Source organism: Pomacea canaliculata, linkage group LG7 (assembly GCF_003073045.1).
Source record: "Pomacea canaliculata isolate SZHN2017 linkage group LG7, ASM307304v1, whole genome shotgun sequence".
NCBI classification, from domain to species: Eukaryota; Metazoa; Mollusca; class Gastropoda; order Architaenioglossa; family Ampullariidae; genus Pomacea; species Pomacea canaliculata.
In genome coordinates this window covers 741,230-760,468 of record NC_037596.1, presented here as the reverse complement: position 1 = coordinate 760,468, position 19,239 = coordinate 741,230, and the positions used below count along the sequence as shown (strand labels likewise).

General features: G+C 36.0%; 1 protein-coding gene across 1 annotated transcript; it reads left to right on the top strand.

Moving 5' to 3' along the window:
• The first annotated feature begins 898 nt into the window (after positions 1 to 898).
• On the top strand, positions 899 to 19,239 carry LOC112568402 (neurotrypsin-like). The gene is made up of 7 exons (XM_025245703.1): positions 899 to 992; positions 6,402 to 6,431; positions 8,442 to 8,589; positions 9,532 to 9,725; positions 10,668 to 10,815; positions 12,436 to 12,552; positions 19,104 to 19,239. Exons 1-7 carry the CDS (start codon positions 899 to 901, stop codon positions 19,237 to 19,239), a joined length of 867 nt encoding a protein of 288 aa, XP_025101488.1.

Below are 19,239 nucleotides of genomic sequence, written 5' to 3'. Positions count from 1 at the left end.
AACCCGAGAAGGACAATCAAGAAGGTAGGATTGCAACCTACAAAGCAGAACCTCTCACAATGAACTGAAAAATCACAATCAGCGAGACTAATTACTAATTAATTATTGTTTTATGAATACCAATCTTATGTACATATATTGACAACTTCTGATTTTGCATTGGCATTTACGAGATTGCAAAAGTGTGTTAATAATATTTTTATGGCCAACGTCTTGTCCTACTATAAAACTAACGTGGCCACAGAAGCTTGTCTGTTTTGTCACCTCGTGTTTAGTTTCTAGCTGTAGTAAGTAGTAGATCACATTATGGATGCGTGAGTTACAACTCTACAAAACAATTGAAAGGCTAGTTGTATAGTGAATCATTCTTCCTGCCAAAAACACAAAGCTAATAACATTAATCAAAGCATTTATTTATTCATTAGAATAGATGAAACAATATCAAGTTGCCTTGAAATAAATCAATTCAGCAACATGAACTTGATTTGATATAACCTATGTTCTCAAACTTCAGAAAATGACATCAGAGAAAAAAGGTAAATATTGTGTGTTTCCACAACAGGCCTGAAGCTACGGTACCGTTGTCTCACGGACTTAACCAATTTTTTTTACCTAATGCCTGCCTCTCAAAACTTGTACATCTGATTGAGGTAAACTGTGGTTGGTTCTTAGTAGCTAGCCTAGTATATCCCTCGGATTTTTGATGGGATTGATGTCTAGGGAACAGGCCAGCCAGTCCATGCGATTGACTTGACGCTACTACCAGAATTAATCAACCAATCAACGCGCGGAGAGTAATCATGTGACTTGTTTGATAAATTGCTTCCTCATTGGTGTCTTTAAAGCTGTCATATCGCTGTCTATTCCCAGTGTCTGGCTAGACATACACCTGATACCCATGGTATCATCATTGTACCCATCAACACCCAGCACCATGATGTACATCATTGTCAGTGTGTACCTGATAAGTTTACTTCTGAGACCAGGATATGGTAAGTAAATCTGCACAAACAAGGTCTTTACATCAGTTATCAAGGTTATTATTTCACTTCTTTTGACTTTTATTATCATTAACAAAAATGTTTCATGCTAACATTTTGTTCAGGACACTTTTCTAATTCGATTTTTAAAACTACTCTAAGCCGGATTTGTCTCTTAACTTCTTAATATTTTTCTTGTGTTGGTGACAAAGATTCGTATATTCTCTAGATTTTAAGTTTAAAAGTTCATATTTCTGTTTTATTTGCTCTGCATTTATGTCAGTTTAAAAAAACATTTTTTACCTTTATCAAATATGAGGCATTTTTTTTCTTGTTTATGTTTATATAAACAATCCAAATTATATATAAACACACACAAATTCATTTAACAACATTTAAATTAATCTTCAGAAGCAGCATCAGCAGGTCGTCTAGAAATATTTTGCAATGGAAGTTAGGAGCACAGTAGGTCACAACACTTTCAGACATAGTTTTGGTTGCCTTCCAGATTTTTTGGTTTAACGGCTTTCACTGTCTAGTACCCTTCCTCTGACTTTTTCAAATATCTTCCGCAACGAAAAGAAATGTGCAGTGAGGGTTAGAGAACGCTGTTTACTGATAAACCAGCTAACCCTGAAAAGATTTCAATAAAGGAAGCAGGACCTTTTTATTTTTGTTCGCTTTAAGCTTATTCGGGACTAGATGTGATATTTTAGACATTGCAGGTGCGTCTTTCTTCAGTAGCCCACATACCAAACAAAGTTCATGTAGTTTTGAGTATGTTTTGGGGCAAATTAATCTTCCTTGTTCGCCTGTTGGGCTGATAACTAAAAGGGTAATTATTTTAGTCTCGTTTCTGAAACTTTTTTTATTATTACTTTGATTACTTTCTTTTTAATTCAAACTTTCCATGACAGCTACTATAGTTCTCTTGAAAATGAATGTCATTTGGTTTGGTAAGGAAAACTGATGTTTGTAGATTTAAAGCTTTAGAGAAAAGCGCTATAAACGCATAACCCCCAAAAGATATATTTTTCACGATTTTTTTTCCAAACAGTATTAAACGTGATGCCCTGTTATGTATTACTGTTTATACCTACATGTAACAACTTGCATGCCTTACGGTTGATACAGGCCCATATACAGGTAAAGGCGCCAGATCCTAAATGGGTTTTAATTGGTTTAACCGTGTGAAGTGTTCCCATGAGCCATTACAATCGCTGATGAGAGGTAACGAACACTAACATGCCAAAGATACACTTACCAAGCTTGAGCCACTTCGGGCAAACACCAAATAAACTTCAAGAACTGTAGAGATAGGTTACGAAAAAGATAGAAACATGACTCCTGGAGGACTCATGATATCCCGAAAGGGATGAAAGGACAGTAATCAGAGTTCATAAACATCAAACCATCCCTTCATTCCTCGTTTCGTCCTCACTGGCAGATGACGTTTGGGGAATCAGTCAGCACTCTGTCCCACAGGTTGACAAATGGTTAATCAAGTAAGCGAGTAGCCACAAGCAGAACTGGAAATAGTAGACACCAAGGAGGAAACTGCAAGCAGAACTTAGAGAAGAACGTGGATCCTCTTTTTCTGTACGGATTTTCTGAAAATGGTTTTCACCGCAGCTTGGTGAATGACGAAAACAGTTCAGTCCCCTCAACTATGATGACAGGAGAGTCAGAGCAGCACACAATTGCTCGGTGGAACCTGATAACTCTACAGTAACCTTCAAACTGTGATGATGAAGACAGAGAAACTGTTTGCCGGGTAGTTTCATCCGCAGCAGCAGCAACAGAGGTCGCAAATCAATCTGAACATTTTGGTGTATTCAATCAGTAAAATCAAGCAAAGTTAGCACCTGAGCTCTAAATACGGACCTTATATTGTGAAAAAGATTAAAACTAGCTGAAACCGATGAAGCTGCGTGAACTGTACGAGAAAGACTGGACAATAGCAGAATCCATACGTGATGATGGGACATGAACGAGAGGCCTAAAATAAATAAAAGAACATGCACAAATATGTGAACACTCACATCAGAGAGTCTTTATTAATCTTTTGCTCGTTATCAATCTCATGATCTCAATTTATTTTTTTTTATTATGAATAACAAGAGAGTCCATGTTAACATTTTCTTCAGGATTTTTGTTATTATTCTGACTTTCAAAACTATTCTAAGCCGGATTTGTCCATTAACTTCTTGCTACCTTTTTTCTAATATTTTGTGTTTATTACAGAGGTTTGTGGCTTACCTGTATTCTAGGTTTAAAAGTTCTTGATTTACATATTTGCTTTTTATTGATTTTATTGATCTGCGTTAGGTTTCTAGAAACAATCCCAGAATACATTAAATGGAAATGCATTTTTCATGTTTAGACAAACAATTAAACACATATATATAGTAACAATATTTCCTAATCTAATTGTGCAGGCGTCTGCTTCAGCCGCTCTTGAAATACTGTCGGTTTAATATTATCAAGGAAAATAAAAGCGGAAATCCTTGACTAAAGTCCTGCTACTTTTAAACTTTATACTTAAAAAAAAACTTTTAAAAATATGTTGTACTATACATTCCCTTCTGCCGTTGCATCCATGATTAAAAAATACGATTAATTTTAGTTACTAGCACAAAAGTTTTTCCTTCAGACTGTTAGTATTGATACAAACATGTTAAATATTAAATTGTGATACAAATCTTTTTTGTTAAAAATTTCAGGTGAACATTTAAAAGCCCGTTTAGTTGATGGAACAGCTTCAGCAGGTCGTCTAGAAATACTTTACAACGGAACTTGGGGCACAGTGTGTAAGACATTTTCTTTTCACAACACAGAAGCTCTGGTTGCATGTCGGATGTTAGGGCTAAACAGGTATGAAATTTACACTGTACTTTCTTTGCAATGTGAAATACAGCAGCTTGAAAATATGAGTAACAACAGTTTTTTCCATTTTTTATTGTAATGTTTGTGTGTTAAGATAGTTAGTGGCTCATGATACCTGACTAGGCATAGGAAAGTTGACGGGACACCTAAGAACAGCCATACTTGGAATGAACCTTGTTATTTTGTAAATTATTGTCAAAATCTCTGAATATTCATAATTTCTTGATTCCACTAAATTGCCTTCTAAATGTTACTTATGCTGCGCTCTGGGGATCAAAAAGTCAAGTAAAGTATCATCAGTAATTAGTGTTAGTCTGCGCGTACACGTAAAGTAAATGTCGGTGGGGTTGGTAGAGGTGTCGAGAGTGTGATCAGCCCGAGGCCACGACAATCACAACCTCTGAACATCTTTGCCTGCTCATTGCCCGGAGTTCACATCTTTATTGTTTTCTTGCCTCAACCCACTAATGCGCCTATACTGTCGATTAGTTTTATATCAATATACAGTATTGAATATACCTGTCATTACAAAAGAAGTGTTATACTGCAGTGTATCTTTATCCAGTTCGGCATATTGCTTTATTATCTAGCAGCACAAGAGCAAGAGCTGTATTGCCATACAGATATAAGGTAGGTTCAGGTCCAATTTTGTTTAGTAACCTGAACTGTCAAGGACACGAATCTAGTCTGGAGCAATGTAGGTACAGCGAAGTCTACGACAACGACTGTAGCCATGGGAGCGATGTCGGCGTCGTCTGCCTCACTAGTAAGAAATTTTCATATTTTCTCTCCAGTAATATTTTATTCAAAGGCTCTGTTACCATCTGTACATGGCTAAATACTCTGTTCGGAAAACGTTTTTTGCACGCACCGATTGTAGATAGGAGCTAAGCAGGGAGAGGTTTTGTACAGACTAACCATGAACCGCGGTATACTAGCTAGCAAGGAGTTAAAGGAGATTAAGGTAGTAACAAAGTCTTTAAAGAATTTGCATGCAGCGGGAATTAAACCACTTAGTAGGATGAAAGTTTGACGGGTAGCTGCTTCTACTGTATCAGCAATGACCTCTGCAGGGTGATGATTAATTTGAGATTTTGGCATAGTCAATTGATACTAGGCAAAGATAGCACCTGTGCTCTAATTATCATAGAGGGGAAAAACAAAACTAACGAAAACCGATCAAGCTTAATGAACTGTGCACGAAAGGTTGGACACTAGAAGAATCTATACATGATAATGGGAGGTGAATGAGAGTGCATTAGTGAATAAAAGAACATGGATTAAATATGTTTGCACAGACATTATGTAGTCTTTATTAATCTTTGCCTAGTTAACAAAAGTAACAGTAGCCGCTTAGGCTGAGTTAACTGCTAAAGAAATATTGGGCATTAGACAAATACCCAGGTTTATACATCATATTTCATATGATGTGAAATGATTAAAAAATGCAATGAATACGGAAATCAAATAGTCATGGACACCAGTTATTAATCTTATTATTTTTGTCTCACTTTATTATCAATAACAAGAATGTTTATGTTAACATTAACTTTTAAATAGTCTATTGGCATCAAAAATTGTTGCTTAAGGCTAGTTACAGTCGTCTCTTATAAATGAATAAATTATCTGTAGTGTTCTTACAGTTTTTAGTTTATTGAAAGACACTAATATGTTTTGCTGTCACAGTATAAATTGCATGGTAACTCTCTGGAATATTGGACTAGCTTCTAGTAAGATAGTAAGCGCCAACTTCTAATTCAGCTGCTTCTAAAATAATTTCAATTTATTATTATCAACGAAATTCAACAGCTAAGTTCCACGACTAAAGGGCTGCTACTTTTGGTTTTTGGTTTTTCTTGTGGAAAAATAGTAAATAAAAATGTATGCTGTGTACCAAATATTCCCTCTCTCGATGCATCCATAATAGAAAAATCAGATCAATTCAAGTAACCGACATACATAAATTCCCTCAGTCTGATAAATTGATATAAAAATTGTATATTTAATTAAAATGCAAATTTACTCCTATCGTAAAAGTTTCAGATCAACACTTACCAGCCCGTGTAGTTAATGGAACATCATCAGCAGGTCGTCTAGAAATATTTTAAAACGGAACTTGGGGCACAGTGTGTGGCGAAAGTTTTGGACACACAGAAGCTCTGGTTGCCTGTAGGATGTTACGGCTAAACAGGTGTGAACCTTACATTGTATTTTGTCCTCACTATTAAATACAACAGCATGAAAATATGAGTAACATTTTTTTTGGTAGAGTTGTATAATAATTATTAATTGCTAGAAATTTGCAAGCATGCTGATTTCTGTTCAGCATTTTTCTTCAAATTTGTACTCGATGGCGACGAATGCAGTAAGTAGTTTTGTAACAAAGATAATTTGTTTCTTAGATCGTCGTCATCAATTTTTTGCTTAAAATCAGTAGCAGGTTTACACCGGGGATGAGTTTTGTGTGTATATATATATTATTACAAACGCAGTGTTATACTTCTGTGTATCTTTATCATATTCTGTATATTGCAGCACCAGAGCAGTACCTGTATCCTCAGTCAGGTACGGAGAAGGTTCAGGTCCAATTTTTCTTAGTTACCTAGACTGTCATGGTAACGAAACTAGCCTGGATCAATGTTTGCACGGAGGATTTTACAACAACTACTGTTTCCACTATTTTGATGTCGGCGTCGTTTGCGAAACTGGTAAGAAAATATTTACATTTACTCTACTGATATTTGAATTGAATGCTCAGTTACCATCTGTGCAATCCATAATACTGTTTACGTAAAAGATTTTTTTGCACACACCAATCGTAGATACGAGTTAAGTAGGCACAAGTTTTGTACAGCCTAACAATACGCCATATACTTCAAGTAATAAGACGTAGGAAGACATCAACGTGTTCACAAATTTCAAAGGAATTCCCATATAGCAGGAATTAAAACCTTAGAGGGCCACAGGTTTGTTGGGTAGCCACTAACGCAACAAACAAAAATATCTTCGAGCGTCTAGCAATCTAAGATGCTGTGATATAAGAAAATAGACATCAGGAAAAGTTAGAACCAAATAATGCGACGCCTACGGTCTAAAGACGGACATGATGGTATGACATGGAAAAAAAGCAACGAAAGTCGTTTATGCTGAGTTATCCTAAGGAGGAAAGGTTGGGCAGAATGCAATCGTCACCAGGAGAAATTACACATTACATTGATAAAGCCCGGCGATCAGGTAGCAAGCCTAGGATTACAGGGGGGGGGGAGAAATAATCCGTAAATAAACATTATTCCAGGACTCAACGTAATATAGACAAGCAAAGGAACGATACTTAATGGCAACCGGGGATCTCCCCACAAGCGATGCTGTGTCTGGCTGTTCGTAGATACCTCAACACCATAACCCTCCATGTCAGGAGTTGATGACTTGTTGGCGTTTCGGGTGAAACAGGGTAGTCCATGGACTCTGTGTTGTTTCTTTAGCGACTTCTTGCACACCCAACTTCACTGTTTCTACAAAATGCAGATATTCGAGCTGAGCTGAGGAAAACCGCTTGTCAGCTGAATAGTGTGTTGAAATTAAAAGACATATCAAAGTGTTTATATTAACTTGATATAGTCCTTATCCAATACTGGGAATTTAAATGAGATTTTATGCATTCTCATTTTTTTCTGAGAATTGACGACTTCTCAAACAGGCAAACTTGATGGTTCCATGTGATTATCTGGGGTTTGTGGGTAAGCAATGTCTTACTTTATTTTACATGCAAGTCATTGATCTCTATGTTACAGGCTGTATTTCTTGAAAGAAGTACCCAAGACATCAGTTATTTGCCTTAATCTCCCTACAAATTAGCAAACTAATGAGGACATTTATTTCAAAGCATTCTATCGAGCAACTTGTCAGATAGAACAGATCAGGTCTCTTCCAACCGAATCTTTGGCCACCGCTAGTCACTCCCTACCAGGTGCATTGATGGGCATCACTCTCTCCCTTTTATTCTCTCCTTCACCCTCGATTTTAAGGACATTAAATTTTCCATGCTTTTACTAGAAGACTTAACATAAATATCTAAAGCCATGGCACAATCAGCCAGGTCAATGTACGTTGCATCAGTTTAGGCTTATGCGCCCAGGTGCTACACGTGTATACAAATGATGACAACATTACACATGAGTTTACACAGAACAGAATGGTTATACAGAAAAATATCAAAATCGGTATATTAAAAAAAAAAAGGTCATCTGAACACCAGTCTATTAAAACATTGTATCAACGAACTGAAAGACGATCTGATAGTTACTTCTGGTAGGTTTGAAAATATGCTTTATTCTTAAACTTTATGACATACAGCGTAAAGAAAACGGTAAATACCAAAATAAAATTCACAGATTTTTTTGTTTATGACTGCGCTAATTGCAGATATCTTTGGAATATTTATGTCGCTAAAGCTTGACAGATAACTTCTTTGTTGCATAAAGTGTAACGGAAATCTTGAATACAAGAATACATTTTACTGAATTAACAAAAAAAAATATAATTGTTAATACTGTGGTCATATTTATGTCTTTTAAGATGGACAGAGGACTGCACGTCTGGTTGGCAAAACATCCAAGGCGGGACGTCTGGAGATAAAGTTCAATAGAGAGTGGATCGGAGTGAGTTACAAAACTTTTACACCGCAGGAGGCGCAGGCTGTCTGCAGGATGTTAGGATTCAACAGGTGATAATCTTCCTTCTGACAAATAGTTATTTAAATTGTTACTAAAAATTTAAAGATAGTCTGTAACATAGTTCAAATTATAGAATGTAGAATTTTATTTAGTATTTGATAGCATTACAGCAGCGGAAAATGTCATTAGGTATTGTTCATAGACGTTCATAAAAAAAAAATACTGTTAGAACAGTTTTCGGAAAAGTTGTCAGGCAATACACAAGACATAATCCCCAGAATCACATTCTTTGTTCTTTAAAACACTTAGTCACCTTTGAAAACAGTAGTTATACGTATATACTGAATTTAGAACTTTAACAAAAACATTAATAGTAGGCTGATTTGAAGACTATCACAACGCGCACGAACTCCTAAGCAACTGTCAGATATGTTTTTTCACAACCCTTGTCTGCACTATGCAATATGCACAAAGGCTTTGTCTACTTCGTTTGTACTAGTTTAATTCTGCCTTACGTTTTATAGTGTTTTTGTTGTGTCATTTTGTTAGTTATGATGAAAAGAGATTTTACATATTTAAAAATATTGGTCAAATCTTCTTTAAAGAGGCCATTAGGCATCACTTGTTAAATTTTCTTTAAACATTTGCATACACAAAGTATGTTAGGCATTAGCACCATCTGAACCTGTCTTACACGTTTTCGTGAGAAGTACAGAGTGGAATGTAACTGTTTCGTTTTCCATTTCGCACATGATAGATATTGAAAGTAACTACTTCTCTTTTTACAGTATATTATCCCATTGAAATTAAAGACACAGGTGAATTCAAACTAAGCACTAGTTTCATATCCATTATACGATACAAATGATGCCTATCTGCTTTTCTTTTACTGTAGATACGCTTTAAAGTTTGGGGGGGGGGTTGTCATAATTTGACATATGTAAGTAAAGACAAACTCAACGTATTACTCATTGCTTTACTTCTATTGACAGCTCAAAATCTGCAGCTGTGGTACCATACGTGTTCGGAGCAGATTCAGGTTTTCGATATGAATACTTGAATTGTAAGGAACCGGCTACCAGCTTTGAAGAGTGCGAGTTTGGAGAAATAAGAGATTTGTTACCGCGGGGTGAAGATTGGGGGGCGACTACAGATGTCGGTGTCATGTGTGACGTCAGTAACGCTAGTAAGAACGGTATTAAATGCACGGGGGTTAAGCATGCTCCCTGTGTATACACTACCCCCTACACAAGATATATATTTTATATATTTTGTTTCTAATTCAAACATTAAACGTCATTGAACATGATCTAACAAAAGAAAAAAAAGCTAAACTGTAAAATAATTTGAGACAATCTAAATAACCACTGTGGATGTAATTGTCTTACTATAACATTTTTCGACAATAATCATACCTAAGTGTTAAAGGATGTAAAATATCAAATAACAGCAAGTATCGACTGTAAATTGTCAAAATCAGATGTTCCGATTTAGTAATGTCATTGCTGGTGTTTAATTGACAACTGTAGGTAATATTAGATAAAATCATGTATACAATTAAATTATTTACGTAAATCTTCTGTGTAGATTTGTACAAATTCAGCCTCTATATAAACTTATTTGTATGAACTAATTAAAAGCCAAATTTTTGCCAGCCGGCACAAAATAATTTATTTAAACTTTCAAAAGGGTTAGAGTCCTTCACGAGCCAGATTGAAGAAACTAGAAAAAAATGATCGGAAAGGGGACAGCGCATAATATGCTACTCAGTTCTCTTTCTTCATTGTATTATTTTATCCATTTTTTCCTTTGCACAAAAAGCTAAAAGTTAGACTTTTGATCATAATACAGTAATCACACTGAGTAATGTTGACATTAGAGTACTTTCCCATTGTTATTATGAGTAACAAACAAGATGATTAAATGTTATCCTCATGCAATACTCACAGTAGTTGTTTTTTTACAGACCTTTTTTTATGAAAATAAGTACTCTAAGCTTTTGAGAGAGTTTGAATTACAAGACATAGCTTAAGTGTAAATATTCTTTCAAGCTAAACAACCTGACTTGAGCAATGCATCGACTAATTTAGGAGGAGTCAAAAACAATTGTTTGTTGCTAAAATGCCAGGTGAGCCAATGAAAGCCCGTCTGGTTAACGGGACATCTGAGGCTGGGCGACTAGAGATTTTTTCAAAAGGAGAATGGGGAATAGTGTGTGGCGAGACTTTTGGAAAGGAAGAGGCGGAGGTTGCTTGCAAAATGCTAGCGTTCAATGGGTGAGCAAGATTTACTTTTTGTCTTGTAGCAAGCTAAGCTGCTTACACTTTAATCTCAACATTAGATGTTTTCATCAGCTTTGTGTAAATTCATCGTATATTTGAATTTTAGGATGACACGCTATGTGTTTTTCTTGGAGGAAACTAGTGTGATTTACAGTTTACTTAAACAAAATTACGAAAAATATCATAGATACTATTGTGGCGACCACTTCCCACGCCAGGTAATTCAAAAATACATGTACAGGAGCTGACCTAGCGACAATAACCTCGTCGTTACAAGCCTTAAGACGAAGTTGAAGGAAAAGGGTTGCTGAAACATTTCCAAAACTCTGATTTAGAGAAGTTGTATAATCAAAGTATTGCAGAAGTCTTCCAGACGAAAGTTAGGGGAAAATTTGCAAATTTAAAAGTGTGTGGATTGTAAAGTAGACTCCCTTTCTGGCGACAACTAAGATGACTAATGACAACTACCGAGAAAGTGCTAAAGCTGCAAAGATACAGGAAGCAATGTGGGGTCATGAACGACATCCTCCATAATCTGCTATCAGAGGACGGATTAAGAAAGAAGAAATAAAAGTACAACTAAAGCATCTTCTAAATACAAAGAAGTGAATTATGCAATCAGGAAAGTGATAAAGGGAGCTGGCGAGAACTGCATGTAAAGTCAATGCCAAATCACAGAGTAGGGGATGGAACGGAATGAAAGTTTAAAAAATTATACCAAGGACCCCTCTCCTCCTAGCTGGTCAACGCAAGGTATCAGTCATCGAGGACACCAAAGCCAATTTCTGTATGAAAGCACTGATGTGCTGAACCGAGGGACTGAGTATTGCAAAGATCTATACAACTTCTACTGAAGACAGGCACTAGAGTCCTTTTCAAAAACCAGTCTAGAACTCCTACTGATTCTGCTTTAAGGTTTTAAAAGGGAACACTGCTTGCCGATACGAGGGATTCAGACATTTGAGAATAAGTTCTAGACGATACTGCTATAGATGTGTAGAAAACATAACACCAAAGACATTGTATGGCTGTCACACTCGTAATACCTCAGTGACCTCTACTTGTAACAAAAGCCATGTGATGCTGCACAACAGCTTATCATTAAATGTACTTTGGATGGTTGTCGACACCTTCGTAACAGAGAAACAACTGGCTTACAAACGTAAAAGAGTGGAATGATAGTCCTTTTGCAGGAGCTACTAATTATCGCCCCAAACAGACAAGAGTTGCGGGTTCTGTCATCTGCTCTATGCATGAGTCTAAGCAATGAAATTTATTTGTTATGGGACGACCTACTGACTAATATGTATTGTCTACGGTAAAATATACATTATTTGGTAGATTGAAATTTGGCCGATAGTTTTTTTTGTCCCATGTAGACGGAAAGTACAGCAATACTCTTTTTTTTAAATAATGTTAGGCGAGGAACAAACGCTAAAACTAAAGAAACTACGAAGCAATAAAATATTGTAAAACAGATAACATTTAACATAATATAAATGACAAGAATAGTATGCAAAATAACATTGTTTGTCATTAATGTAGACAAAAAAGTACTCTTTGTATATCTAATGATTTACATTTTATATATTTTTAATATATTTTTAAATATAGCACTGGAGCAAGAGTTGTCCATGCAGACATATTTGGGCCAAGTTCAGGTTTCGTTCTTCTCAGTTACGTGAACTGCACGGGAACAGAAAAAAACTCTGGAACAGTGTCTTCACAATGGTTTCCCCTCTCACTGTTTTCCTGTTGGTGTCATCTGTAATATGAGTAAGATCGACAAATATCCTTCGTATTTGTTTTTACAAAGTACAAGCGCATCGCAATAAACATGTATGAAAACAAGGCAACCAAATGAACATGTCATACTTATAGAGAGCGATTAACACACAAGCAAGCAAATAATGTAGAGAAATATCAAAACGTATAAATTAAAACAAGCACTTGGACGCAAAAGCATTCTAATGAAAACATCAACCAACAGCAAAAAAGAAAATGCAAGAAATGCGACTCCTAAAAGTCTGATTTAGTTTTGCACCCTTTATCACACACAGCGCCTTTTTAAATACCACAAAAGTTTTCATAGCAGCAGTAATTGTAGATAAATGAGCATACATTAAAAAATTGAGAGGTATTTATTTATGTAGTAATATTATTATATATTAATATTTTAGATTGTATAAAAAATGATGTTTTTTTGTCGTTTAAGCTGAACTAACTGTACGTTTGTCTGGCAAAACTTCGAAAGCGGGACCACTGGAGATATATTTAAATAGAAAGTGGAACACAGTCTGTGACGACAACTTTGGAAGGGAAGAGGCTGAGGTAGTTTGCAGAATGTTAGGATTTAACCAGTAAGTAACATCCCTTTCGTCGCTGTATACTGAAATCATCATTATTGAAATCGCCGGGAACACCTTTAGAACCATATATGCAGTTAGGCAATTTTTTTCACGCACATCTGACTGAGACCTTTCATATAAAAAGAACTACTTACTTCCAACTGCATTTCAACCAACATACTCATTTAACATAGCTCTATTTTCTAATTACATAATAATTCACAAACTTTTTTAAACAGTGTCATAGTTTCAGTATTATTTAAAGCTTTACATAGCCGTGTATGTTTGCGTAATTTTGTTAAACTTCTTTAAACATCCGCGGATGACATTGTGCCTTTTCTTTGTCTCTAATGAATGAGTCTACGCTCACATGGTTACAAACCTTACGTTTGCCTTTTGAATTCTCATTGTTACATATCCATTCACAAATATAGTTCTGCAACTGTGGTGTCACGCATGCTCGGAGAAGGTTCAAGATTTCGATTTGAGTACTTGCGTTGTAAGGGAAACGAAACCAGTCTTGAACAGTGCGATCTGGGATGGTTGACAAAGTCTTGCACACGCCGGTGGTCGATGGACGTTGGAATCATCTGTGACTTTAATAAAGCAAGTAAGATTTTTAATGAATACCTTTTAACCTTCCTTCATCTACAGCAATGATTTTCTTTCCCTTTTAATGATAAAATCAACCAAATTGTTTAAAATCAACTTTAAAAACTATTTTAAATGTTTCGGAAAGATTATGTGGAGCTATTGCCCTCAACGATGGCTGACTACCTTTTTCCGATTTGAAAATTTTATCTCTCTGCTAACGGATGTCATGAATGTGTCTATCGTTTGATGCTTCAAATATAATATGGTATTAATATACTATAGTTTTTGATAGCACAGATATTAAACATTTTATGTAAAACTCTTTGATATATTATTACACGCTAAATAAATAATAATAACAGCTGCTATACTAAAAAAAGAAGTGTTAATTACTTTAGATTAATTGTCAGAATGTGTTTGATTAACGTCACAAGAACTTTTGAAGAGGGAGAGTGGAGCTCAAGAGTTTTAAAGAAAATAGAGAAAGAAAGAAGAACATTTTTGGGGCGAACCATGTTTCCCTCAAAAATCCATTAATTAAAAGAGGTATCAGGAATTCTTTTTAGAAAATGAATTTTTTTTAATGTACGATAATCTGCTTTCATTTTAAATTTAGTTTACTACAGATATGTCATCTTCTAGCATTGTCAAAATGATTTCATTATTTTTTTCATTACTTTATATTTCAAAACGTGTGCTGTGTATTTCAACAGACAAACAACATCCGCCTGTGTATCTAACGATTTTAACTACGGCTTGTATTTGGTGTAGGGCTTATACGACGGTTATAATGACAAATAATGTCAGGGCTTTATTTCGAGGAAATTTAGTAAAAATAAAAAAAAAAAAAAATAGAAAGTTAATTTCGATAGCCTTTAAGGCATCGCCATCTTTCTCCTAAAAGAAGTTTTTGTTCTGTTGATGATTATTTTTTAATGGGTGGTTGATCTTTCACTTATTTGTTTGGAGTAAAGTGCCCGAATACTCTGGACGAAAAACACAGTATAATGATAATAAACGTGTAACGAAAGAGAGAAAATTACCGTAGTGGCAATAGTTTGCTTCAAAAATGTCATTACGAGACTCATACATTAATTTGTGTTTTAGATTTTCCTCTCTTTCTTTATTACACCAGCCCTCTGAGAAGTCAGGTATTTATTTAATATTTGGGTTATCTAAGAAAAGTTTGAAGAAAGTATTGAAATGTTCGAAATTTGTAGCGCTCACACACAAAATGCAAAGACAATAACATAAAACGGTATTTTGTGACAGGTTTGCATTTAACAGGACATCGGGACCAAGACTATAGCGTGGGCGTGTGGAAGTTGATTTTTGGAAGTGGACAACGAAGTACACTCTGTGTCCCGGACAATCAGACCGCCAGCGTCATCTGCAAAACTCTTGGGCTACCGTCGTAAGTGGATTTCTGCTTTTGTAATCGCATAAAGTATCCAGTAACAAGTAATGGCGATAAAAGAGAGTAAAAAGCTTACATGAGACTAAAATGTATTGCTTTGAAAGAATACCTTTAATTTTAACAATTTTGGATGATGTGTACAGAACGTTGATTTCATAATCATAGGGACAAATGTAATATGTAAACGCATACAAAACCTCAGACACTTGCTTTCTAACATACACATAAACAGACATACACCACGCACATAGGCACTCATAAGCTCATTCGCTTATAAATATACACACATTTATTATATATCCCATGCATAAAGGGCAAACATTTAAAAAAAAACCTCATTTATTAACTTGTACAAAGGCGCGTGAATGCTACTGTCACATACTACTGCAACAATTAAGACTGGAGTCAATAGCAACAAGTGCTGTTTCAGTTACCTGCAATTTTATAAAAAGAAATGTACATATCAGGAAATAATTTTCCTTAATTCGTACTGTCTTTTGATCAGAACTTCAGCAAGTCTTGTACACGGATCATGGCTTGGGATGAGGAAGAGCCCTATATTTGATTCCTCATTTGTCTGTGAAGGCAACGAGAGCAGTATTTTGATTGTCATGACTGTCACTAAACCTGAATGTTACTACAATGATGTCGGCATTCTGTGTACACCTTGTAAGATGCTTTTATATTTATTTTATTTAGATGAGTGTTTTTTTTTAAAAAAGCAATGAAATTATGACTTAACGTGTCAATAATATAGTGTTTTGTCAAGAACGAGAGAATCTTATATCCATATGAATAGGGTGTTTATATTTTAATAATCAGACCTAAGCACATGTACATTCGTTTAAAGTAATTGTCACGTAAATACCATTTTTTCGTTGTTCATCGGTTAGACATGTGCAGAGCGTATTTTTTCAACAATATTCGTTGGTATAAGCCATAAAACTCATGTTTTTATTGAGTTAAAGTTACCAACAAACGCTTATTTATAATTATGTAAATGCAGAGTTTTTTTTTGTATATTTGTCTTAAATAATGCAGGAGATAAAAATATGAAACTTTTTGTTTTTCCCTTCTTTGCATAGTCTTCTCTTCCTTTTAATCACTAGTTGCCATACAGACTCTTCTAGGGGTCTTTTAATCATCGCTGTAGAAGACGGATATCCTTTTGTTGAGGGAACAAAGAACGTCCTAAAGTGTGTACCACCATCAAGTGTTCAAACCAGCATCCAGTGGACGGCGACAGCAGGCGGTCGTCATGTTGGTGATCTTCTTTTCTTTGACAATATAACCAGAGAGCACAATGGACGTCTAGTGCAATGTCAAATTTCATATTCTATTGATAGAGATCACAGATTCACGTCTGCTGTTGCTCGTTTCTTTGAACTCAAGGTTTACTGTGAGTATTCACTGTCATTTCAGATAATCAGTCATCAGTTGTAGAGAGATGGCTAGTACTGATTTATCATCTGGGCTGAAACTTTACTTAATATTTAAGTATATAACGGCCTTTAGCTCTCAGGTAGATTAAAAATGGTTTAGGAAACTGTAGTAATATTTTAGTGCAATAAGTGACACAATTGTAAACATTTTGTTAGGCGATTGAACACATTTCATCGTTTGTCAGTTACCAATGACAAATGTTACTTTTATTAAACTCTGCAAGAAAAATTTAGAAAAAAATAAGCAAAAGCTGCAAAAAGAATAAAAGGAGATATACTAAGAAACACAAAAAATGTAAAACGGAGACAAAGCAGGCCTGGTGATAACAAATCATAATACAAATGAATATGCATAATGAAAAAGCAACAGAGAGCATTAATAACACCAAGGCTTTTAAGAAATTTCTCAGTTCGTTAGCTGTGGCAATATGTTCTTTCATGCTGCTGCTGGGGATATAAAAGAATTTAAATTTCCTTAAGCGTTTTTTTCTGATTTTGCAGTTCAACCGATGATTAAAATAACGCAGACTGATGATGCTGGGAAACGACTGGAGGTTTTCTCGCACTACTCGGAAATATTTCAGGGTCAGAATGTTACTTTTTGGTGTGAAGCAAATAGCAACCCTCCCCCCACGTCCATCACGTGGTCAGGAAGAGTGAACAGCACGACTGGGGAGTTACGGATCCTAGCGGCAGACCACGTGACACACAGCGGTGTGTACACCTGTACCGTCGTCACTCGCACAGTTGATGATGACGACAGACTTCCACTAACCTCATCTTACCAGCTCACTCTCCGATTTCCAGGTTGAATTATTTTCCTTTATTGTTAAACATTATGCAAGACTTTAAAGAATTATTTTTTCTTTGTTTTATAAAAGATTTAAACAATGTATATATCATGCCACTCTTTACGTCCAGTGCCATGAAGTTAATCATAATAACACACACTTGATGACACCACAAAACATAATCTCACCTGACAAGCGTCTTCCAATCCTAAGTATATCAGATTTCCGTTGTTCTACAAAGCTGCTCGTTCGTGCGATAACCGACATTATTAAAAAAATATTTTAAATTGCTGCTTCTATTTCTGCGAGTTAATATTGTGCGAGCACGGCATGAGATTTGACCACATACAGGTAAGCTATTATAATAACATTTGTACCAAAAAAAAAAAAAGAAACTTAGGTGAGCGACTTTACCACATTCCTCTATTTTGATTCATACTACCAAATGAAGTAAACATTTAAGCTTATTAATAGAACTCTGTGTTTGTTCATAATATCGTGTACCGTGGTTGTATAATTAAAGACTTGCTGAATCTCCACGTTTGTTTGGGCCTCGTTAAAAGGTCAGTTTATTTTATCAGGACAAGAAAGATTTTTTTTTCAGATAAAGTCCCTACAGGTAATGGATAGACAAGCGCACGGGCCTGGAAAAATAAAAAAAAGGATCTCACGTAAAAGCAATAAGGGTAAAACATACAAACAGTTCAGCAAAATATTTATCTGTTTAGTACAAAGTGTTTGTGTTCTGTTACATAATTTTGATGTCGACATAGAATAAATGTTAAGATAAGAGAAACAGAACAAAGAAAAAAGGATTATAGCAACAGGCTGCTTTGAAAACACTGAAAATGGCTACCAAATAGCCACAACTGCTATCCAAATTTTAATGCCATCAGCTTTTTAAGAATAATACATACTCATACTGTGAAACCCATTTTTTAATATATATTTATAATTGCAGGTGTCGCATGATGGCAAATGGACTCACGATTTTGTTTTGGCTTTTTGTACTTCTCTGGCCTGTAGTCGGGTGTGCGAGCGAATGATGGGAATGAAGTGACATTTGACCTCGTGCTTGTGTAGCGAAATCTGTCTCACGAGCCCCAAAGGGGATATTTGCCCTGATTTCCGAGTGGACATGCGCGTGAGAGCGAGTAAATGTGTGTGTTTGTTTTAGTGATTACTTATGTTTATCAGTCTTAGAGTGTGATACGTGTGCCAGAGTTATATCACCTCTGTTAGGTTAGTAAATTGTGATGCCTCAGTCGCAGCGCATGTGGCGCGCACCCGCATTTTTATTTGAAATGACACGTTTCGTTCAAAAGTTTTTTGTATTTTTTTTCCTTGAGGGAGAGGCTTTTTTTTTTAGAAACTTTAGCGTAAAGCGGGACTTGGAGGAGGAGTTTTATGAGCGCCATCTGGTGATGAAGGATTGTGTGTACGGCTTTCTCTGCAGGCTTGCCATATCCTTCTTCTGATTCTTTGTCTCCGTCTCTATCTTCTGTTATTTTTACCTCTCTATCCACATCTTCATCTGTCCGTCCGTCCACCTTTCGCCCTCATCACCCTGTCAGCGAGTGGACACGTGACCCCTGCTGTGCCCCGGATGCGGGTGCGGCGAAACCTTCCTTCAAAAATGCAAGCGTGGGAACCTGTGAACTGGTGCCCACGTGACCAACGGGCTGCTCAGGTTTCGTACCTGCAGAGAGCTCCGAGGGGTGTACCTGGCAGACAAGACAAACGGGGGTCTTCGCTGTGTACCTGAAGGACAAGAGGAAGGGAAGTCAGCGCTGGAGCGCCTCACAGGGCCAGAGGTCTACCTGTAG